Raw genomic sequence first — 25,663 nt, forward strand, 5'->3', positions numbered from 1 at the left:
CTGCCCCATTTAGAATGCTCCAGTATATGATGGGCCCCATGGATAATGCTCTAGTGTCTTAAGGGCCCAAATAATGCTCCATATATAATGGACCCCATTTCTAATGCTCCAGTGCATAATGGGCCCTGTAAATGCTGCTCCAGTGTCTGATGTCCCCCATTTGGAATGTTCCAGTATATGATGGGCCTCATGGATGATGCTCCAGTGTATGATGGGCCCAAATAATGCTCCATATGTAATCTGCCCCATTTAGAATGCTCCAGTACATCATGGACCCCATGGATAATGCTCCTGTGTCTTATGGGCCCAAATAATGCTCCATATATAATGGGCCCCATTTCTAATGCTCCAGTGTATAATAGGCCCCGTAAATGCTGCTCCAGTGTCTAATGTCCCCCATTTGGAATGCTCCAGTATATGATGGGCCTCATGGATGATGCTCCAGTGTATGATGGGCCCAAATAATGCTCCATATATAATCTGACCCATATAAAATTCTCCAGTATATGATGGGCCTCATGGATGATGCTCAAGTGTATGATCGTCCCAAATAATGCTCCATATATAATCTGCCCCATTTAGAATGCTCCAGTATATGATGGGCCCCATGGCTGATGCTCCAGTGTTTTATGGGCCCAAATAATGCTCCATAGATAACGGGCCCCATTTCTAATGCTCCAGTGTATAATGGGCCCCATAGATGCTGCTCCAGTGTCTGATCTGCCCCATTTAGAATGCTCCAGTATATGATGGGCCCCATGGATAATGCTCTAGTGTCTTAAGGGCCCAAATAATGCTCCATATATAATGAACCCCATTTCTAATGCTCCAGTGCATAATGGGCCCCGTAAATGCTGCTCCAGTGTCTGATGTCCCCCATTTGGAATGTTCCAGTATATGATGGGCCTCATGGATGATGCTCCAGTGTATGATGGGCCCAAATAATGCTCCATATGTAATCTGCCCCATTTAGAATGCTCCAGTATATCATGGACCCCATGGATAATGCTCCTGTGTCTTATGGGCCCAAATAATGCTCCATATATAATGGGCCCCATTTCTAATGCTCCAGTGTATAATTCGCCCCGTAAATGCTGCTCAAGTGTCTAATGTCCCCCATTTGGAATGCTCCAGTATATGATGGGCCTCATGGATGATGCTCTAGTGTCGTATGGGCCCAAATAATGCTCCATATGTAATCTGCCCCATTTAGAATGCTCCAGTATATGATGGGCCTCATGGATGATGCTCCAGTGTATGATGGGCCCAAATAATGCTCCATATATAATCTGACCCATATAAAATTCTCCAGTATATGATGGGCCTCATGGATGATGCTCAAGTGTATGATCGGCCCAAATAATGCTCCATATATAATCTGCCCCATTTAGAATGCTCCAGTATATGATGGGCCCCATGGCTGATGCTCCAGTGTTTTATGGGCCCAAATAATGCTCCGTATATAATGGGCCCCATTTCTAATGCTCCAGTGTATAATGGGCCCCTTAAATGCTGCTCCAGTGTCTGATGACCCCCATTTAGAATGCTCCAGTATATCATGGACCCCATGGATGATACTCCAGTGTCTTATGGGCCCAAATAATGCTCCATATACAGTGGGGCAAAAAAGTATTTAGTCAGTCAGCAATAGTGCAAGTTCCACCACTTCAAAAGATGAGAGGCGTCTGTAATTTACATCATAGGTAGACCTCAACTATGGGAGACAAACTGAGAAAAAAAAATCCAGAAAATCACATTGTCTGTTTTTTTTTCATTTTATTTGCATATTATGGTGGAAAATAAGTATTTGGTCAGAAACAAAATTTCATCTCAATACTTTGTGATATATCCTTTGTTGGCAATGACAGAGGTCAAACGTTTTCTGTAAGTCTTCACAAGGTTGCCACACACTGTTGTTGGTATGTTGGCCCATTCCTTCATGCAGATCTCCTCTAGAGCAGTGATGTTTTTGGCTTTTCGCTTGGCAACATGGACTTTCAACTCCCTCCAAAGGTTTTCTATAGGGTTGAGATCTGGAGACTGGCTAGCCCACTCCAGGACCTTGAAATGCTTCTTACGAAGCCACTCCTTCGTTGCTCTGGCGGTGTGCTTTGGATCATTGTCATGTTGAAAGACCCAGCCACGTTTCATCTTCAATGCCCTTGCTGATGGAAGGAGGTTTGCACTCAAAATCTCACGATACATGGCCCCATTCATTCTTTCATGTACCCGGATCAGTCATCCTGGCCCCTTTGCAGAGAAACAGCCCCAATGCATGATGTTTCCACCACCATGCTTTACAGTAGGTATGGTGTTTGATGGATGCAACTCAGTATTCTTTTTCCTCCAAACACGACAAGTTGTGTTTCTACCAAACAGTTCCAGTTTGGTTTCATCAGACCATAGGACATTCTCCCAAAACTCCTCTGGATCATCCAAATGCTCTCTAGAAAACTTCAGATGGGCCCGGACATGTACAGGCTTAAGCAGTGGGACACGTCTGGCACTGCAGGATCTGAGTCCATGGTGGCGTAGTGTGTTACTTATGGTAGGCCTTGTTACATTGGTCCCAGCTCTCTGCAGTTCATTCACTAGGTCCCCCCCGCGTGGTTCTGGGATTTTTGCTCACCGTTCTTGTGATCATTCTGACCCCACGGGGTGGGATTTTGCGTGGAGCACCAGATCGAGGGTGATTATCAGTGGTCTTGTATGTCTTCCATTTTCTAATTATTGCTCCCACAGTTGATTTCTTCACTCCAAGCTGGTCGGCCATTGCAGATTCAGTCTTCCCAGCCTGGTGCAGGGCTACAATTTTGTTTCTGGTGTCCTTTGACAGCTCTTTGGTCTTCACCATAGTGGAGTTTGGAGTCAGACTGTTTGAGGGTGTGCACAGGTGTCTTTTTATACTGATAACAAGTTTAAACAGGTGCCATTACTACAGGTAATGAGTGGAGGAAAGAGGAGACTCTTAAAGAAGAAGTTACAGGTCTGTGAGAGCCAGAAATCTTGATTGCTTGTTTCTGACCAAATACTTATTTTCCACCATAATATGCAAATAAAATTAAAAAAAAAAAGATAATGTGATTTTCTGGATTTTTTTTTCTCAGTTTGTCTCCCATAGTTGAGGTCTACCTATGATGTAAATTACAGACGCCTCTCATCTTTTGAAGTGGTGGAACTTGCACTATTGCTGACTGACTAAATACTTTTTTGCCCCACTGTATAATGGGTCCCATTTCTAATGCTACAGTGTATAATAGGCCCCGTAAATGCTGCTCCTGTGTCTGATGTCCCCCATTTGGAATGCTCCAGTATATGATGGGCCTCATGGAAGATGCTCCAGTGTATGATGGGCCCAAATAATGCTCCATATATAATCTGCCCCATATAGAATTCTCCAGTATATGATGGGCCCCATGCATGATGCTCTAGTGTCGTATGGGCCCAAATAATGCTCCATATGTAATCTGCCCCATTTAGAATGCTCCAGTATATGATGGGCCTCATGGATGATGCTCCAGTGTATGATGGGCCCAAATAATGCTCCATATATAATCTGACCCATATAGAATTCTCCAGTATATGATGGGCCCCATGGATGATGCTCCAGTGTATTATGGGCCCAAATAATGCTCCATAGATAACGGGCCCCATTTCTAATGCTCCAGTGTATAATGGGCCCCCTAGATGCTGCTCCAGTGTCTGATCTGCCCCACTTATAATGCTCCAGTATATGATGGGCCCCATGGATAATGCTCTAGTGTCTTAAGGGCCCAAATAATGCTCCATATATAATGGACCCCATTTCTAATGCTCCAGTGCATAATGGGCCCCGTAAATGCTGCTCCAGTGTCTGATGTCCCCCATTTGGAATGTTACAGTATATGATGGACCTCATGGATGATGCTCCAGTGTATGATGGGCCCAAATAATGCTCCATATGTAATCTGCCCCATTTAGAATGCTCCAGTATATGATATGCCCCATGGATGATGCTCCAGTGTCTTATGGGCCCAAATAATGCTCCATATATAATGGGCCCTATTTCTAATGCTCCAGTGTAGAATGGGCCCCATAAATGCTGCTCCAGTGTCTGATGTCCCCCATTTGGAATGTTCCAGTATATGATGGGCCTCATGGATGATGCTCTAGTGTCTTATGCACCCAAATAATGCTCCATATATATTGTGCCCCATTTAGAATGCTCCAGTATATGATGAGCCCCCTGGATGATGCTCCAGTGTCTTATGGGCCCCAAATAATGCTTCATATATAATGGTCCCCATTTCTAATGCTCCGTTGTATAATGGGCCCCGTAAATGCTGCTCCATTGTCTGATGTCCCCATTTTGGAATGCTCCAGTATATGATGGGCCTCATGGATGATGCTCCAGTGTATGATGGGCCCTAAATATCATTCTCCAGTGTGTAGTGCTCCCCAAAAATTGCTCCCAACCTTTAAAAAAAATAAATACCTCTCCTCACTTGGCACTCCTCTACTCTGGACTCCTCAGTGTCGCCATCTTCCAGCTCTCTGCACTTGGACTGTTTAGGCAGAGGGCATACAGACATGATGTCATCGCGCTCTCTGACCTGAACGTCACTGTAAGGAAACGCGGAAGACTTCACGGCGGTGGAGCAGGGAGAGGTAAGTATTGCAAGTACTGTGGCCCTGAGCAAGCAAGGGGGCCCACACGTGGGCGACGGCACTGGCACAGGGCCCCTCATAGTACGCTGGTGTGTCTGACGGCGAGTGGGCCCTCCCACCGGCAGAGACACTTTTGCATACTATGAGGGGCCTTGTGCCAGTGCAGTCACCCACGAGTATGTCCCCCCCACCTGCTCAGGGAACCGGCACTTTCATCTGCACCTTCCTCGGTGTCACCGTGTAAGGTGGTATTGTATGCGGGAAGGGGCACCTGAGTTTCATCAGGGTCAGATTTTGGCTCTGTAGAGTGCAAGGAGAATGTAGTGCTGTGGGTGAATGTACCAGCAGAATCATCTAGCAGTGGCTGTGCATCAGTGCACTCCATCTCTGATTCATGTTGGATGGGGAAATTCAGGATTTTACTTGACAACCCAGGCATGGTATGTGAAAAGAGCTCCATGGAGTAATTTGGAGTATTTGCTGCTGCATCCTTCACTTTTGATGGGGGTGAAGGACACAAGGAAAGGGGTTTTACCTCACCAGAAGCCTGCACTGACGACTCAGTGCTTGCATTATTTGAAACTTCAGAAAAGGAGGCGATAGAGCAGGAGGCTGTTTCGGCAATGTTAACCAAAATCAGTTCCTGATGCTCCGGCTTTAAAAGCAGTTTACCTACTCCCAGAACAGGGAGCCTTACAGGCCTTCCGGAGCCAGACCATGACGCAGGCTCAACACCTCCTGCCTTAGCTGCTATTATGCTTTTGGCACTACCAGCAGATGCACCACCACCACCATCAGTAACAGCTGGCCCCCACACCCACCTGTGTGGCCTCTTCCACCATACTTCCTAATTTTTGTGAAAATGGACCCAAAATACCAGCAAATATATATGGTACTGTATCAGAAGTGTACAGCTGTATACAGACTAGGGATAATTGTAAATCTCTGTATATATTGACACCATAATATAAAAAGATCAGCAAGAAATAATTACACATGTGTGCCAATGTTCCAGGTGTCAATGATGCACTTAGAGTGGTGGGTGGAGGAGGACTTTCTGGCACAAAGGGTACTGTATCAACAGATACCAGGTGCTGTATATATAGTATAGTGAAAATAGAAAAAATCTCCCTATGTATTTCAGGAGGCAGACACAGACGCTCTCATGCTCAGTATGGATTAGACAAGAATTTAAAAAGTTGAAAAAGGGTACAGTATCACCAGATACCAGGTATATATAGTATAGTTTAAACATTCTAAATCTCCGTATATATTTCAGGAGGCTGACACAGACGCTCTCAGGCCCAGTATGGATTTGACAAGAATATAGAAAATTGAAAAAGGGTACAGTATCACCAGATACCAGGTATATATAGTATAGTTTAAACATTCTATATCTCCGTATATATTTCAGGAGGCAGACACAGACGCTCTTAGGCTCAGTATGGATTAGGCAAGAATATAAAAAGTTGAAAAAGGGTACAGTATCACCAGATACCAGGTATATATATTATAGTTTAAACAGTCTAAATCTTCGCATATATTTCCGGAGGCAGACACAGACGCTCTCAGGCCCAGTATGGATTAGACAAGAATATAAAAAGTAGAAAAAGGGTACAGTATCACCAGATACAAGGGCAGCACGGTGGCTCAGTGGTTAGCGCTGCAGCGCTGGAGTCCTGGGTTCGAATCCCCCCAAGGACAACTTCTGCAAGGAGTTTGTATGTTCTCCCCGTGTTTGCGTGGGTTTCCTCCGGGCACTCCGGTTTCCTCCCACACTTCAAAGACATACTGATAGGGAATTTAGATTGTGAGCCCCATCGGGGACAGTGATGAAAATGTGTGCAAACTGTAAAGCGCTGCGGAATATGTTAGCGCTATATAAAAATAAAGATTATTAAAGATTAAATGTTGAAAAAAGGTACTGGATAACAAGATAGCAAGTATATATATTATAGGGTACAATTTAAATCTCCGTATATATTTCCGTAGTCACCCTCAGACGCTCACTCAGTATGGATTTGACCGTAATACAAAATGTCAAACAAAGGTACTGTATCACAAGATAGGAGGTGTATACAGTATAGGGTAAAATTTTTATCTCCGTATATATTGAAGGAGTAAACCACACATGCTCACTCAGTATGGATTATACGGTAATAAAAAATTTAGAACAAAGGTACTGTATCAGCAGATGCAAGGTGTATATAGTATAAGTGAAAATGTAAATCTCCCTATATATTTTTGGAGTCACATACTGATAGCATGTATTTTTCCTTGATACCAGCCAGTACACAGTAGTGAGGAGCGTACAGCTCTATACGGTGTGGGAAATAATGAACGTTCGTTCACTGTGCAGAAAAAAAATAAAAGTATTAGTGCTGTGTAAAAAGAAGTCTGCACAGCAGTGTACACACAGTAATACTGCTTTAAGGCAGGCTAATAATCAGCGCTGCTGCAAACAAGAAAATCCTCCCTGTCACTGACAGGCAGCCTAATAACTAGCGCTGCTGCACACAAGAAAATCCTCCCTTGTCACTGCACACTAACTGTACACAACAATTGCATTCAGCACAAGCACATAAGAACTTCTGTTTACAGGCCTAAGTGTCTCCCTAATGATAAACAGCGTCAGCAACCTCTCCCTACTGTAAAGATGGGCAGAAGAAAAATGGCGGTCGGCGGTGAGGGCTTTTATACACATTCCGTATTTCAGGAGTCACCCACAGACGCTCACCCAGTCAGTATGGATTTATCCGTAATCCAAAATGTTGAAAAAAGGTACTGTATCAGCAGATCCCATGTGTATCCAGTCTAGGGGTAATTGTAAATCTCCGTCTATATATCCGGAGTCAAAGGCACAAGCTCAGTATGGATTAGACAAGAATATAAAAAGTTGAAAAAGGGTAATGTATTACAAGCGTACAGCTGCATACAGTGTTGGGGTCATTTTAAATCTCCTTATATTTTACCAGAGTCAGACACAAACTCTCAAAGGCTCAGTATGGATTACACCAGAATATAAAAAGTAGAAAAAGGGAAATGTATTTGAAGCGTACACCAGTATACAGTGTTGGGGTACTTTTAAATCTTCGTATATATTTCAGTCTCAGTAAGCCAGTCCAGGTTCTCCGCTACAGGAAACTAGATGGATACAAGTACAGACGGAAAGTCGAGTGATTGCAGAAATTTGGGAATTACTAATCACGGGAAAACCTCCCGGGAGAATTCGCAGAGGCGAGGCTGACCCTCTATTACTTTGTCTGTGGAGACTGCGAAAATGGTTCTCTGTGAAGAAAGGGTTGCTGTATCGCAGTAGCGTGGATACCATCACCGTTACTCGTCTCCATCAAATTGTGATCACAGGGAGAGATGTAGACATGGTCCTCACTGCCTATCATGATCTGTCTGATCACTTTGGTGTGCAAAAGACAGAAGACACAGGCCATAGGCAATTCTATTGGATTAGCATGAGAGGAGACATTGAAAAATGGTGGCAGGAATGTCACATGTCTGTGACTAGGAAAACTGTGAAAGCTGATCATAAAGCACCACTGCATCCGATTGTGAGCCGACGTCCATTACAAATGGTAGCCATTGATCATCTGAAGGTAGAGGCCAGCAGGACAGGCCATAGCTACATCTTAACCATCATCGATCAGTTCACCAAATTTGTAGTGGCCGTCCCTGTGAAGGATTTAACTGCCCAGACAGACTACACAGCGGTGGAGCAGGGAGAGGTAAGTATTGCAAGTGCTATGGCCCTGAGAAAGCAGGGGAGGTCCACTCGTGGGCGCTGGTACTGGCACAGCGCCCCTCATAGTACGCCAGTGTGTCTGATGGCGAGTGGGCTCCCCCACCGTCAGAGACACTTTATTGTACTATGAGGGGCCCTGTGCCAGTGCCGTCGTCCAAGAGTGGGCCCACCCACCTGTTCAGGGCAACGGCACTTGCCCGGGTGCGCTAGGTGGTGACGCCGGTCCTGGGGGGGCAGCCCAGTTAGGGAGGTTGAAAAAATTGCATATGTTGATATGTAGGCTGGACATTCAGCAGCTGCAAAAGGAGGAATTGAAGAAGTCCGAGGAAGAGGAGGACAAAAGCGAGCCATTTTTCTGGCAACCTATGTGTCATCAGGGAAAGGTGGGACATAATCCTTTGAAACCCATGCATGGTTCATTTTAATGAAGGTTAGATCATCAACATTTTGGGTCGACAGACGGGTCCTTTTTTCTGTCAGGATTGATCCAGCAGCACTGAAGACTCTTTCAGATAGCACACTACCAGCAGGGCAAGCGAGCTCCTGAAAGGCATATTATGCCAATTCAGGCCAGGTGTCCAGTTTACAGGCCCAATAGTCAAAGGGGAATGACCTGTGAGGGAGAACATCGATATGGGAGGAGAAGTAGTTTGTCAACATAGTTGACAACTGCTGTCTCCTGTCACTTGCAATCGATTCAGTATTACCAGTCGTGTGAGCGGTACTTGAGAAATCAGTCCACAACATGGTCATGAAACCCCTGTCTCCAACGCCACTTCGTTTGTGTACAAACACCTCTTCCATTTTGCCCACTAGAGCTCATGGGAGAACCAGCACCGCTGCTGTGTGCTGGGAATGCCTCAAACAAACGGTTTACCAGAGTTGCTTGTTTGTTAGCCAATATTATCTTTAGGTTCTCCTGTGGCATGATGTTGTGTAATTTGCCTTTATAGCGTTGATCGAGGATGCTGGCCAACCAGTAGTCGTCATCCTTCATCATTTTGGCAATGCGGGGGGTCCCTTTTTAGGATCCGCAAGGCATAATCACACATGTAGGCCAATGTTCCAGGTGTCAATGATGCACTGCCAGTGGTGGGTGGAGGAGCACTTTCTGGCAAATCCACATTCCTCCAGTTAAGCACAAACCCTGTACCTGACCTTGGTACGCCAACATTTTCTCTTGCCCCCTGAGAAGCATCCTCTTCCCCAAAATAATCATCCCCCTAATCCTCCTCCTCCTCTTCCTCTTCTTCCTCCACCTCGTCCAGGTCAGTAGCCCTCGCTGACAATGGCTGATTGTTATCAAGGCTTGCCTCCTCCTCTTCCTCCTCCTCTGCTGCAGACGCCTGATCCTTAACGTGCGTCAAAGTTTGCATGAGCAGACGCATAAGTGGGATGCTTATGCTTATGATGGCATCATCTGCGCTTACCAACCGTGTGCATTCCTCAAAACACTGAAGGACTTTACAGAAGTCTTTCAGCTTTGACCACTGCACACCCGACAACTCTATGTCTGCCCTCAAACTGCCTGCCCGTGTATCCTGCCACAAATGCATTACCGCCTGCCTCTGTTCGCACAGCCTCTCAACCATGTGCATGGTGGAGTTCCATCTTGTTGCAACGTCTATGATTAGGCGGTGCTTGGGGAGGTGGAGCGATCGCTGCAGCTTCTGCATACGACTGGAGTGTACGGGAGAGAGACGGATGTGCGAGCACAGTCTTTGCACCTTATGGAGCAGAGCTGTTAACTCCGATAATTATTTAGGAAGCACTGCACCACCAGGTTCAAGGTGTGAGCCAGGCAAGGTATGTGTCTGAGTTTTGCAAGGGCTATGGCTGCCACAAAATTCCGGCCGTTATCACTGACTACCTTGCCTGGCTCAAGATGTAGACTGCCCAGCCATGACTCAGTTTGTCGCTGCAAGTAGTCGGCCAGCACCTCCGCGGTGTGTCTGTTGTCGCCCAAAGACATCACCTTTAAAACAGCCTGCTGCCGCTTACCACTAGCTGTTCGATAGTGGGACACCTCGTGTGCAACACTAGCAGCTGCGGATGGAGTGATCGTGCGACTGCACTCTGTTGACGAGCATTCGCTTCTGGAGGAGGAGGGTCGAACGCCTGCAGCCAACTGTTTCCTATACCGTGGGCTAGGCAGCACTGTTCCACCGCCGCTGTCCCCTTTGGAGCCTGCATCCACCACATTAACCCAGTGCACAGTGATGGACACGTAACGGCCCTGGCCATGCCTACTGGTCCATGCATCTGTTGTGAGGTGCACCTTTCCACTCACTGATTGTTTGAGTGCATGGACAATGCGGTCTTTCACATGCAGGTGGAGGGCAGGGATGGCTTCATCTCCAATGAGATTAGTTTGGCATTGTAGGTGTTCAAAGCCAGTGTACGCGGATGAGGGGATGAGTACTTTCTTGTCCTACTCAGAGTGTCTGGTAGGGTGAGATGGACTTCAGAGCTGCATATTGGGGAACTAGCGGTGGACCTGACGGACTGAGAGGGGGTTGGTGATGGTGATGGTGGTGATGGCCTAGATTCAGTCTTTCGTTGCAAAAACACTGTCATTCCCTGACTGCTTTGGCCTTGCAACGACACCTCAACTTTTATTGCTGGTGGTGAGCTTACCAGTGGGCTTACAGTGGGGGAAGCGATGGAGCGTTACTGGCTACCTTCAGTCAGAGCAGGTGCACATGTGCTACCTGAGGTTTTGTAGTCCGTCCACGCTTGCAAGTGCATGGTGGTTAAATGTCTAAGCATGCAACTTGTATTCAAATTTCGGAGATTTTTCCCTCGGCTAAAGGTCCTTCCTCACTTCTTACAGATAACCTTTGTCTCATCAATAGGATTTTGGACAAAAAAGTGCCACACTGCACTCTTCTTACTATGGTTTAAATTTTCAGGGCTTGCACGCTGTGCTAATTTGACCGTTTTGCCAAGCTGTCCTGCAACTCTTTTTGTTTTTTTACCACGTTTTTGGACAGCTAAGGGCCTGCCAGATAACCGCTGCTGCGATGTCGATACCTGCTGCGGATCCTTCTCCTCATCTGAGCTATTGCCAGTGGCACCCTCTTCCCCTAATGGATGCCAATCCGGGTCAACAACTGGGTCATCCATCACCTCCTCTTCAATTTCATCTGTGCCTTCCTCTGTGTCACCGTGTAAGGTGGTATAGTATGCAGGAAGAGGCACCTGAGTTTCATCAGGGTCTGATTCTGGCTCAGTAGACTGCGATGGAAATGTAGCGCTCTGGTCAATGTACCAGCAGAATCATCTAGCAGTTGCTGTGCATCAGTGCACTCCATGTCAGATTCATCTTGGACTGGGGAATTCAGGATTTGACTTGATAACCCAGGCATAGTATGTGAAAAGAGCTCCTTGGAGTAATCTGAAGTGAGGCCTGCCGCATCCCTCACTTTTGGTGTGAGTGAAGGACACAAGGAAAGGTGTTATTCCTGATGAGAAGCCTGCACTGATGACTCAGTGCTTGCAGTTTTTGAAACTTCAGAAGAGGAGGCAATAGAGCTAGAGTCTGTTTCGGCAATGTAAGCCTGATGCTCCAGCTTTAAAAGAGGTTTACGTACTCCCAGAAATGGGAACCTTACAGGTCTTCTTGTGCTAGATGATGACGCAGGCTCAACATCTCCTGCCTTAGCTGCTATTGTGCTTTTGGCATAACCAGCAGATGCTCACCGCCACCATCAGTACCAGCTGCCCTCCCCGCCCACGTCCGCGGCCTCTTCCACCATACTTCCTCGTGTTTGGGAAAATGTACCAAAAATACCTGCAGATATATGGTACTGTATGAGGAGCGTACAGCTGTATAAGGTGTAGGTAAAAATTTAAATCTCTGTATATATTTCCTTAGTCACAGACGCTCCCCCAGCATGTATTTGACCATAATCCAACCAGCAGATATACGGTACTGTATCAGAAGTGTACAGCTGTATACGTTTTTGGGGAAAATGTCAATCTCCGTATATTTGTTTCCGGAGTCACACACGGATGCTCCCCCAGTATGTATTTGACCGTAATCCAACCTCAGATATAGGGTACTCTATCAGAAGCGGACAGCTCTTTACGGTGTATGTATGGAAAAATGAAAATCTACGTCTATTTTTTTCCATAGTCACACACAGACGCTGTCTCAGTATGGATTTTACTGTAATCTAAACAACAGATATTCGCTACTGTATCAGAAGCGGACAGCTCTATACGGTGTATGTATGGAAAAATGTAAATATCCGTATATGTATTTACGGACTCACTCATACACGCTGTCTCTGTATAGATTTGACCGTTATCCAAACAGCAGATATACGATACTGTTTGAGAAGCGGACAGCTCTATACGGTGTATGGAAAAATGGAAATGTCCGTATATGTATTTCCGGAGTCTCACACACACATGCTGTCTCTGTTTAGATTTGACCGTATCCAAACAGCAGATATACGGTACTGTTTGAGAAGCAGACAGCTCTATACGGTGTATGTATGGAAAATTTTAAATCTCCGTCTGTTTTTTTTCCGGAGTCACACACACACTCGCTGTCTCTGTATAGATTTGACCATAATCTAAACAGCAGATATACAATACTGTTTGAGAAGCGGACAGCTCTATATGGTGCATGGAAAAATGGAAATGTCCGTATGTGTATTTCTGGAGTCTCAAACACACACGCTGTCTCTGTATAGATTTGACAGTAATTCCAAACAGCAGATATACGATACTGTTTGAGAAGCGGACAGCTCTATACGGTGTATGTATGGAAAATTTTAAATCTCCGTCTATTATTTTCCGGAGTCACACACACACACGCTGTCTCTGTATAAATTTGACCGTAATCCAAACATCAGATATACGATACTGTTTGAGAAGTGGTCGGCTCTATATGGTGTACTGTATGTATGGAAAATTTTAAATCTCCATCTATTTTTTTCCTGAGTCACACACACACACGCTGTCTCTGTATAGATTTGACCATAATCCAAACAGCAGATATACGATACTGTTTGAGAAGTGGTCGGCTCTATACGGTGTATGGAAAAATGGAAATGTCCGTATATGTATTTATGAACTCACACACACTATCTCTGTATAGATTTGACTGTGATCAAACAGCAGATATATGATACTGTTTGAGAAGCGGACAGCTCTATACGGTGTATGGAAAAATGGAAATGTCCGTATATGTATTTCCGGAGTCTCACACAAACACGCTGTCTCTGTATAGATTTGACCGCAATACAAACAGCAGATATACAATACTGTTTGAGAAGCGGACAGCTCTATATGGTGTACTGTATGTATGGAAAATTTTAAATCTCCATCTATTTTTTTCCTGAGTCACACACACACACGCTGTCTCTGTATAGATTTGACCATAATCCAAACAGCAGATATACAATACTGTTTGAGAAGTGGACAGCTCTATACGGTGCATGGAAAAATGGAAATGTCCGTATATGTATTTCCAGAGTCTCACACACACACGCTGTCTCTCTATAGATTTGACCATAATACAAACAGCAGATATACAATACTGTTTGAGAAGCGGACAGCTCTATATGGTGTACTGTATGTATGGAAAATTTTAAATCTCCATCTATTTTTTTCCTGAGTCACACACACACGCTGTCTCAGTATGGATTTTACTGTAATCTAAACAACAGATATTCGCTACTGTATCAGAAGCAGAAAGCTCTATACGGTGCATGGAAAAATGGAAATGTCCTATATGTATTTCCAGAGTCTCACACACACACGCTGTCTCTGTATAGATTTGACCGTATCCAAATAGCAGATATACGATACTGTTTGAGAAGCGGACAGCTGTATACGGTGTATGTATGGAAAATTTTAAATCTCCGTCTATTTTTTTCCGGAGTCACACACACACGCTGTCTCTGTATAGATTTGACCATAATCCAAACAGCAGATATACGATACTGTTTGAGAAGCAGACAGCTCAATACGGTGTATGGAAAAATGGAAATGTTCGTATATGTATTTCCAGAATCTCACACACACACGCTGTCTCTGTATAGATTTGACTGTAATCCAAACAGCAGATATATGATACTGTTTGAGAAGCGGACAGCTCTATACGGTGTATGTATGGAAAATTTTAAATCTCCTTCTATTTTTTTCCGGAGTCACACACACACTCTGTCTCTGTATAGATTTGATGGTAATCCAAACAGCAGATATACGATACTGTTTGGGAAGCGGACAGCTCTATACTGTGTATGGAAAAATGGAAATGTCCGTATATGTATTTCCGGAGTCACACATACACGCTGTCTCTGTATAGATTTGACAGTAATCCAAACAGCAGATATACAATACTGTTTGAGAAGAAGACAACTCTATACGGTGTATGTATGGAAAATTTTAAATCTCCGTCTATTTTTTTCCAGAGTCAACAGCAGATATACGATACTGTTTGAGAAGCGGACAGCTCTATACGGTGTATGGAAAAATGGAAATGTCCGTATTTGTATTTATGGACTCACACACACACGCTGTCTCTGTATAGATTTGACCGTCATTCAAACAGCAGATATACTATACTGTTTGAGAAGCGGACAGCTCTATATGGTGTATGTATGGAAAAATGTAAATCTCCGTCTATTTTTTTCCGGAGTCACACACAGCATGTATTTGTCCGTGATACCAGCCGGTAATCGGTAGTGTGTGAGGAGCGTACACCTCTATGCGGTGTGTAAAAAAATGAATGCTTGGTAACTGTGCAGAAAAATATAATAAAAGTATTAGTGCTTTGAAAAAGCAGTCTGCACAGCAGTGTGCACATAGCAATGCAGCTATCAGGTAGCCTAATAAGGCAGCCTAATAAGCACCAGCGCTGCTGCACACAAAAAAATCCTCCCCTGTCACTGCACACTAACTGTACAGTGAAAAGCGCTATCAGCAGAAGCACAATTTTTTTTTTATCTTTCCTGCCTAACACTCTCCCTATTGAGAAACAGCAGCAGCATCCTCTCCCTATGTTAACATTGGCAGAAGTAAAATGGCGGTCGGCAGTCAGGGCTTTTATAGCCACTGTGACGCTACACAAAGCAAGCCAATCATTTGAATGCCCTTCTCTAAGATGGTGGTGGCCACTGCCCATGTCATCGCGTTGCCCACAGTGTGCATCCTTGATCTTTGGCTGAGAGAAGGCGCTGAAAGCATTATGGGAAACGTAACTTTGGCGCTCGGGTCGGCGACCGCATGGCTGACCTCACGCTATGGTCGGTTTTGATTGGCGAAACCCGACTTTAGCGAAAGTCAGCGACTTTTTAATTTGACCGACCCATTTCACTCAACTCTAGTTATAAAGTATTCTAATTTACTGAGGTAATGACTTTTGGGTTTTCATTGGCTGTAAGCCATAATCATCAACTTTAACAGAAATAAACACTTGAAATACATCACTCTGTATGTAATGATTCTATGTAATATATGAGTTTCAGTTCTTGTATTAAAGAACTGAAATAAATTATCTTTTTGATGGTATTCTAATTTTGTGAGATGCACCTGTATGTTAAACTAAACTCGCTTCTTTCCTTATGGTTTAACATTTATTTCACACATATCAATACCAGTCATATGCCTAAATATCACTGTCCAATACTGCACAATCAGACACACGAGCTCTGCGTGCCCAGGTCATCAGTTAGTGGTGCCCCCATCATAAATTACAGGTGATGACCCTTGTAGTACCACATAGATTGTAAACCACTAAGATTGGCCGTTTATGATTAAATATTATGTAATAGTACGAAGCAGTAATGTAACAAAAGCAAAAAAAAGAAAATGTGTTCATTTTTTACCCATAGCAACCAATCACAGTGTAGCTTTAGTTTTTCAAGAGCAAAATACAACATTCTTTTATATAGTTTGATGAATATGAACAAAAGTTATTTTTAACTTCTGTTTACATTTTCAGGATTTTGATTTTTAATCCACTTTTTTTTATTATTTTCAGGGTTATTATAAAAGAACCCCGGACTATGTTCTCTTAAGAGAATGGAAGAGACAAGGCTGTTTTGCCGTCCCAATGATTCATTCAACAATGCTTATTGATCTTCGAAAGGAAGCCTCCATGAATCTACAGTTTTACCCTCCACATGAAGATTTTACATGGAGTTTTGATGATATCATTGTATTTGCTTTCTCCTGTCGACATGCAGGTGTGTATGTAAAGAGCTAGGTATCTAACAAGTGGAAAGGATCAAGTTGTTTGGAAGCTACCTATAGTGCTTTTACACTGGTAGATAATCGGTGACCGAGCTTCTGTAGGAGCACTGTTGACAATTAGCTGCCCCTGTAAATGATGGTGTGCTGTTCTAATCATTTCACCATCACAGCCATCCACATGCTTCAGCCGTGCTGGTGGCTTCTGATAGGAGCATATTCCAGAGCTGTTGCAGACCTCCAAAGCGGAGTTTCTTGGAGGTGAGTATGCCTACATTTATTGTTTTAAAATTATCAATGTCTAACAAAAAATTATTTCAGTGTTTGACAGCAACTTTAGTTGTTTAGCTCAAAAACGTCATTTGCCTATGTAGGGATGTAACAACCCTGCTGGCATCGCTGCATGGCCTCCCATCCCCCACTCAGCAACTTACTCACTCGTCCAGGTCATGCTGTGATTTCTCTCTGCTGCCAGCTCCTTGCCTTGTCTCCTGTCTGCTATGTTCATGTTTCCTGACTGTGTGTATAGGGGGTGGCGCCTGAACTCTCTGCTTCTTATGGAGTCAGGGTGCACCTGGCTAATGTGTCCCTGACCAATTACCTAGCTCCCTCTACTATTTAGGGCTGCCTCACCCACTGGAACATTGCCTGAGCAATGTCTAAACTCAGTTAGTGTTTTGCTGCTGAGTAAGCCAGGCCCTGTTCTGTGTTTCTCCTTCTCTGGAGGCTACACTCCTAGCTTTGTCTTGTGCCTGTCTGTCTGCCCTCCAGGCAACGTCTGTGACGTTGTCTTGCCTAGTACCTCCATCCACCCTCCAGGAGGCAGAATATCCTGGTCCTTGAGTCTTTGTCCCTGTACTTTGTCTGAACTCTGTCCTACCCCTGCCTCCTTGTCTTTGGCTTCTTTCCCTGCTGTCTTTTCCTGTGTCCTCCCTGTCTGTGCTCTGCACCCTTGCAGCTCTGCCTGCTCTGCACATTTGCAGCTCTACCTGCTCTGCACCCTTGCAGCTCTGCCTGCTCTGCACCCTTGCAGCTCTGCCTGCTCTGCACCCTTGCAGATCTGCCTGCTCTGCACCCTTGCAGCTCTGCCTGCTCTGCACTCCTGCGACTCTGCCTACTCTGCACTCCTGCGGCTCCGCCTACTCTGCACTCTTGCGGCTCAGTTCCTAACCTGCTTTGTCATGCTCCACTCTCTCCTGTCAATACAAGTTCCTGCTCCTCCTGTGTGAACAGGTCCAAACCTGTTCCATCATACTCCACTCCTTCCTGCCTATACCGGTACCTGCACCTGCTGTGTGAACAAGCCCCTACCTGTTCCTACTCATACCACGCCAGCCTGCTCTGTCTTGTCTGTGCCAGCCTGCCCTGTGCCTTAGCTGTGCCAGCCTGCCCTGTGTCTCAGCTGTGCCAGCCTGCCCTGTGTCTCAGCTGTGCCAGCCTGCCCTGTGTCTCAGCCGTGCCAGCCTGCCCTGTGTCTCAGCCGTGCCAGCCTGCCCTGTGTCTCAGCCGTGCCAGCCTGCGTGCCAGCCGTGCCTGCCGTGCCCACCTGCCTGCCTGTCATTCGCATCTGACCAAGCGTCCTGTCCCCAAGTGGGATCAGCAGTCACAGCCAGACACCACCTTGGAGTGGCAGCTGCCTGCTGCACAACCCTGACCTCACCATTGGAGGCTCCAGAGAAGACCAAGGCATCTGTCTTAGCCATGCCCCTTCCAGGGTAGTCTGGTCTGTGGCACAGTGGGGCCACAACCCCCTGGCTCGCTCCAATCAGCCAAGGCGCGAGCGTGACAGTTTGCTCAGGCCATGGTCTCTGCTGAGTCCCATGTCTTTCCGCTCGCAGAGTGTCATGAACTTGTTTCCTGCCAGTATGAGCAACTGGAAGAATTTGTTCCACCCTGCGTGGTTCTGATTGTTGAGACTTGTGAACCAATCATAGTCTCTAAGGCTACCTACGAGCAACTTCTGGCCTATGAGGAGCACGACCCAGCAGACCCGCCTAGGTTCTATGACAATCCTACTGAGTGCCAAGGGTTCCTGAAAAAGTGCTTGAGCTACATCCTGCAGAATGCAGCTTGTTTCCAATCTGTCCGGGCCAAGGTGGGATACATCATATCCTACCTAGCTGGAGATGCTTTATTATGGATCTGTCTCTTCAGGGAAGCAGGGGATTATGTCGTCATGAGCCTGGGGGCCTTCCTGGTGGCCTTCCATAAAGTCTTTGACATGCCTCGACCAGCTGCTCCTGAAAAGTCTTCCCCTCCAAGCTTCCAGAGACAGACCAGACAAGAGGAACCTGTGGGTGAATCATCTCACCTGTCTATGAGGGTCCAGCACTCACCTGTTCCACAGTCTGCCAATGTGGCCTCCAGTGCAAGATCCAAGAGGTCTAAAAAAAGAGGCTGGCAAAGTTGCAGCCAGAATGTGGTCTTGTGAAAGAACATCCTGGCGGTCTCTGCCCTGTGAAGCCTGTACTACAGAACCCTGGGCCAGTAGGAGAGGCTGCCCTTGGTGAGAGTACTCCCCCTCCATTAAACTCTATGACTGTTTCATTGCCTTCTGGGAGCTTTGGTGAGTTCAAGCCACCAGCCATACAGAGTCAGTGCGTGATCTCCGTTCTTCAGCTCCAGAACCCGGCGTGGGCATTGTCTAAAGGTGGCCGAGCCCTCTTTGAGAACAGTCTAGTCCTGCAAGGACAACTACAGCTCCAGGTCGGAGCTTTGCATGCGAAGAAGTTCGTCTTCCACTTGCTGACTAGTAAGGCCATGGGTCATTCTGAACCAGAGATCCTTGTGCCCATTTATGTCTGGAGACCCAGCAAGGTACTTCACTTGAAACAACCAAGTGTCAAAAGATGTCTGGTTCCCTTGCATCCGACTCAGTCAGCTATGTCGCCTTTTTCGCCTGGTCTGCTGGTCATCAAGTCAAGGTGTGATGATGTCTCCAAAGAGGGGGAAGAAGAGGCATTCTTGTCACACGTCTCCAGTGACCAGTTCCCAGGAACATCCCTGTCACCTGAAAGTTTTTCTCTGGACCATGGGCAGAAGATGCTTCCTGTAATGATGCCTTCGGATTCCATGTGGCAGGTGGATGAAGGGGTTGGAACAGAGGCTTGTGTGTCCCCATTTTTCACCAACCCGATGGGAGAGATCCGGTTTTCTCTAGATTATGGGCAGAGGATGGATCCTTTACCGGTACCCTCGGCTTCCATTTGGCCGGCTGGTGAAGATGCCAAGGCGAAGGTGCTTCCCTCTGTTCCAAAGGAGGATGTGACGAACAGCCCACGGCCGTTCGTCCACTTACGGGCGACGACTAACGGGAGTCCCGCTGCCACCAAAACTCGACGGACAGCGGACCCTGTGTCACCACTATGTCACAGTCCCACCACTGACACGGGTGTATCAGCGGACGGAGGGGCGTGACACAATGCCGGCACACGGCTATCACAGGCGCAGTGGGGCTTATCTTAGTTATCCCAACACTGGCACCATGTGACCAAAAATATCCAGCAAGCTAATCTCGCTCTACAATTTGCCGCAGGGGGAGTTTAATTTGGATGCCCCACCACTGCTATCAATCTTCCAAGTACTGCGGGGATTTATGTATATCCCACTTTCCCAGTTCCACTTTGGAACTCACAGCTCTCCGGCGCCCCCCTTACCCTCAGGTCAGTCAGGGAACTGCACCTAGGATAATTGGTCGCCGGACGGGCTGCCTGTTGTGAACCGGCAATTAGGCTTCTGCAGTAAGGGAATTATCAATGCTGTGGCTGAAGCCCCTTACTCAGCAATATAAGACCCTTCTAGACTGCCAGCCAGCCGTAATAGCCATACACAACGCGCTGCCACCAGTCACGGTTACTTAATTCACAGTGTTAAATTAAGAGGGTCCGTGGCAAACCCCTTGAATTAGTAGCGATTATCTATCAAAGGCGTATAGTTCGATTCTTAGAGCATGGAGACAGATCTAAATAATTTCATTTATTTTCCGAAAGAGGACAGTGATTACAGATAAAAGTTGCTATAAAATTGAGACATAAAATATGTACAGTACAGGTATAAAATAAAAGTGGAGAAAACAAAGAGATTACACTCACAGTTCCATATTGTTCCTTAGGCAGACCATGCGGCTTTAAGGGGGGAGGAGCCACACGTCTCCATTCATCTGGAGTTCTTGTCAGCACCGACTCTGCAGCTGTTCTGACCTGGTTTGCCCAGGAAATGCCTTATAGACTTTCCTATGTGACATCACGGAGAGGTGCATTCTGGGTTGATCCCACCTCTCTTATCCAAGTTATGTTTTGGCTACAAAACTTAGATTAGCTATAACTTTATGGGAGAAGCTGGTATGGACTCATCAGTGGTATCATGTTTCCCAGCGTAATGAGCCCATCAAGAAAACATCAAACATCTATGCGATATGACCGTCCATTTGGGCGCAAATCATATCTCAGGTTCTGGACATCCGAGAGTTTTGCAACAGGCACCACAGCGAAGCTGGGTCTGCTCGGATCGCAGAAATATGATTTTCATATCTCTACTGGGTATGGTTTTCATAATATGACTTTTATGTTTCCCATATACCGGCATACAGCCTGTGTTTTTCCGAACAAAGGGATCCCTTCCCCCTGCTCTTCGAGAGGAAGTTGGTTTAAGGTTTCAGAGCTAGCCCAGGCAGGGGGGCACTGGTCAGTGTGTGAGTGAGCCATGGGCGAAAAGAGGAGGGGGGAAGGTGCTGCATGAGCTGACAGCCTGCATTGGCATAGAGGGCTGGATTTTTCTGGAAAGTTGCAACAGAAAACATCATATTTTGTAGACAAAACCCCATACCTCACAGACATTGTACATCACACCTCCCCCCTTAAGAGGGCGCTAAGGAGGCATTACCTCTCGGTAATCGGCCATGCGCACCTCAGCGGGTTCGCCCCGGCGGGACAACCCATCGGCATTGCCGTTTTCGCTGCCCTTCCTGTGTTTTACAGTAAAATCGTACTGTTGAAGGGCAAGGCTCCAGCGGAGCAATCTTCCATTGGTTCCGGACACTGTGTGCAACCAGCTCAGAGGGTTGTGGTCGGTTACCACCGTGAAGGCGCGCCCGTACAGGTAGGGCTGCAAACGTTGCAGTGCCCACACCATGGCCAGACACTCCTTCTCGATGGTCGAGTATGCCACTTCCCTCGGCAGAAGTTTCCGGCTCAGGTACACCACGGGGTGCTCTTGGTTCCCCGAGTCGACCTGGCTAAGCACAGCACCGAGGCCAAACTCGCTGGCGTCGGTCTGTACCAGAAACGGGCGACTGCTGTCGACTGCTCTCAACACTGGAGAGTTGCACAGGGCTGCTTTCAAAGCTTGGAAAGCCGCCTCACAGTCATCTGTCCAGTTGACTGTTTGGGGTAGCCTCTGCTTGGTGAGGTCAGTCAAGGGTTTGGCAAGGGCGCTATAGTCCTGTACGAACCGCCTATAGTACCCTGCAGTGCCCAAGAAGGACTTCACCTGTTTCTTGGTCCTGGGGGTGGGCCAGGACACGATTGCGTCCACTTTTTCTGGCTCCGGACTCATGGAACCCCCGCCTACCCGGTGCCCCAGGTAGTGGACCTTGCGCATGCCTATCTGGCACTTCCCCGGCTTGATGGTCAGGCCTGCCTGGTGAAGACGCTTGAGCACCTCCTGGAGGTGCTGAAGGTGTTCCTCCCAGGTGGAACTGAAGACGGCAATATCGTCTAAGTACGCCACTGCGTACTCCTCCAGTCCCCGAAGCAGGTGGTTGACCATCCGCTGGAAAGTGGCAGGGGCATTCTTCATGCCGAAGGGCATGACCGTGGACTCGTACAGTCCAAAGGGGGTGATAAAGGCGGATTTCTCCTGCGCCTCAGGGCTCAGGGGAATCTGCCAGTATCCCCGACTCAAATCCATGATGGATATGTAGTTGGCGTTTGTCAACCGCTCGAGCAGATCCTCGATGCGCGGCATCGGGTGGGCATCAGAGGTTGTGATGGCGTTGAGCCCCCTGTAGTCCACGCAGAACCGGGTGGTTCGATCCTTTTTAGGCACGAGGACTACAGGTGAAGCCCACGCACCTTTTGACCGTCGAATCACTCCCAGCCTTAACATCTCATCGACCTCTTGGCGCATGACTTGTTGCACCGTTTCAGAGATCCGATAAGGTGTTCGCCGTAATGGGGCATGATTCCCGGTGTCCACCTCATGAACCGCTAACTCCGTCCTCCCAGGACGGTTGGTGAACACGGGCCGGAAGAGTTCCAGGGTGGCCATCAACTGCAACCGCTGGGACACGGTGAGCGAACCACTTATCTCCATGTCCTCAATGGACCCATTGGCCTTGGCCTGGGCCAGCATGTCCAGGAGGGAATCTTCCTCCCCATCCTCTGGCAGATTGCAGACCGGTAGGACGCAAGCTTCACGTTCGTAGTGCGCCTTCAGCATGTTGACGTGAAAGGCCTTGCGCCTACCCCGAGCATGGTCAAGCGTGACCACGTAGGTGACCGGGTTGAGCTGTTGGTGGACGACGTATGGGCCTTCCCAGGCTGCCTGAAGCTTATCCGTTGGTACCGGGACCAACACCCACACCTTTTGACCCACCTGGTAGGTCCGCTCCCGGGCGTTCTGGTCGTACCAGCGCTTCTGGTCAGCCTGAGCCTGCGTCATGTTGTCATGCACCAACTGCGTCAAGGTCTGCATCTTGTCACGGAAGCGCATGACATAATCCACGATGGACACTTCTGTGGGGTTTGGCTCATCTTCCCAGGATTCTCTTATCAACCCAAGGGGTCCCCGGACTCGCCTGCCATACAGGAGCTCGAAGGGGGAGAACCCGGTCGAGGCCTGCGGAACTTCTCTGTAAGCGAACAGCAGGTGTGGGAGGTACCGCTCCCAGTCGCGCCCTTGGGTCTCAACCAGTATGCGGAGCATCTGTTTGAGGGTACCGTTGAAGCGTTCACACAAACCATTAGTCTGTGGGTGATACGGACTCGATACCAGGTGCGTCACCTGCATTTTCTCACAGAGAGCCTCCATTAGGCGAGACATGAATTGGGGCCCTTGATCGGTAAGCATCTCCCTGGGAAATCCTACCCTTGAAAAGATGGTCACCAGTGCGTCAGCCACCTTATCTGCCCTGGTTGAAGACAGAGCTACTGCCTCTGGGTACCGGGTAGCGTAGTCTACCACGGTGAGAATGTATCGCTTTCCGGAGCTGCTGGGGACGGACAGCGGTCCTACAATGTCCACCGCGATTCTCTGGAAAGGCTCCTCTATCACCGGCAAAGGAATAAGGGGAGCCTTAAGAGCAGGCCCCGCCTTACCCACTTTTTGACAGGTGGCACAGGAGCGGCAGTAGTGTGTTACATCTGTCCCCATCTTGGGCCAATAGAAGTGTTGAGACAGCCGTGCCTTTGTTTTGCTGATCCCCAAGTGTCCAGCGAGTGGAATCTCATGGGCAATCCGCAACAACTCAGTTCTGAACTGATAGGGGACGACCAGCTGTCTTTCCCTCAACCACTCCTTTTTAGGATCTCCGGGTACTGTCTCCCGGTACAACCTTCCTCGTTCCCAGAACACCCTCTCCTTATCAGACTTGGAGGTGGGCGTCTCGGCGAGACCTCTCAATTTCTCCAGGCTGGCATCTGAGTGCAGAGCAGCCTGGAACTCCATGCTGGAGGCTGCCAGAAGTGACGTCAGGGTCCCCTCTTTACTGGGACCCTCTGGAACCGGCTCTGGGTTCACCTCTGGTTCAGTCTCTCCTGTAGCAGCAGAGGGTCCAGAAGACAGTGCGTTACCTGCGATCTGGGCACTCTGACTGCGTGTGACAGCTGCTATGTATGCTGTCTCCCTGGGGATTTCTGCAGACCCACCAGCTGGTGCTGCCCTGGGCTCTACCTCCCCATCCACCCCCAACACTTCAGGAGCAGTGCTACTTATGGGCCAGTTACCTTCCTCGGTGGCACTGGTCAGCTGCATGGCATTACCTTCCTCATGGTCCCCATGCACCTCCCCATTTCCTTGAGCACCGTTGCTTGCTCCTGCCAGGGGTTCCTCAGCCGTCTCACTCCGCAGAGTGACGGGGCTGAGCACCTCGGTACCTGTGGACACATCTACCGTTTCAAAGAAAGGGTTAACGGGTTCAGTCGGCACAGATACATCATCATTCCTAGGAAAAGAATGGTTATCGGTTTGCTTTGGTACATTCACATCAGCATCAGCATCGTACCTGGGGAAAGAATGGTTGTTAGTTGCATCATTACTCATCAAGGCATTAGCAGGTAACACATTCAGTTTCCCATCATCAACATCATCAGGGTTAACGTTACCCTTATTATCAGTTTGGGGAAGGGTGTCAGGGACATAGTATGCGACCATCCTCCCCAAGTCAGTCCCCAATAAAACATCAGTGGGCAAATTTTCAGACACTCCCACCTCCCTCAACCCGCTCCCGGCACCCCAGTCAAGAAAAACTCGTGCCACTGGCAAGGGACAACGGGTGCCTCCAATCCCGGTGACAGTCAGGGTTTTCCCCTCAACAAACTCTTCAGGGGCCGCCAGTCCAGGACGGATGAGGGTTCGTTCAGCCCCGGTGTCCTTGAGGCCTGTAGCAAGACGGGCCCCCACCTGAACAGGTTGAACGTTGTCGTCAGCCCTCCCAACCACACCTCCCACCAAAAGAACAGAGGCATTGGGCCCGGGGGCCTTGGCTGGGGGGTTCTTCGGCCTGTTCGGACAGGTGTAAAAGAAGTGACCAGGCCGCTGGCAGTGGTGACACAGGCGACTGTCAGTAGCCGGCCTGTTGTTGGCAACAGGGACAGGGCCTCCGGAGGGACGGCTAGCTGGGGCATTGGGGTTGGTTGCTGGCTTACCCCCTTTCCAGCTGGTGGCGACTGGCCTCCGCGTCTCGGGCTTCCGGTTGGCCTCGTGGTTGTCGGCGATCTGCGCCGCTTTGTCCGCGTTCGTTGGTTCGCGGTCCAGGATGAACTGTCGGACCTCAGCTGGGCAGAGATGCAGGAACTGGTCTTTGATCATCAGGTCCCGTAGCTGCTCAAAGGT

At 47.7% G+C, this 25,663-nt stretch overlaps 1 protein-coding gene across 3 annotated transcripts in view; it reads left to right on the forward strand.

The window, feature by feature from the left end:
• The window catches only part of COLGALT2 (collagen beta(1-O)galactosyltransferase 2), a 412,958-nt gene that overhangs the window by 207,445 nt on the left and 179,850 nt on the right, over positions 1-25,663 (forward strand). For all 3 annotated transcript variants that reach the window (XM_073582911.1, XM_073582910.1, XM_073582912.1), the window contains one exon: positions 16,404-16,608. In XM_073582911.1, the coding sequence (XP_073439012.1) occupies positions 16,404-16,608 (205 nt within the window). The remainder of the gene's footprint in view (positions 1-16,403; positions 16,609-25,663) is intronic.

Source organism: Dendrobates tinctorius, unplaced genomic scaffold (assembly GCF_039654945.1).
Source record: "Dendrobates tinctorius isolate UK_male_01 unplaced genomic scaffold, ASM3965494v1 ptg000074l, whole genome shotgun sequence".
Taxonomy (NCBI): Eukaryota; Metazoa; Chordata; class Amphibia; order Anura; family Dendrobatidae; genus Dendrobates; species Dendrobates tinctorius.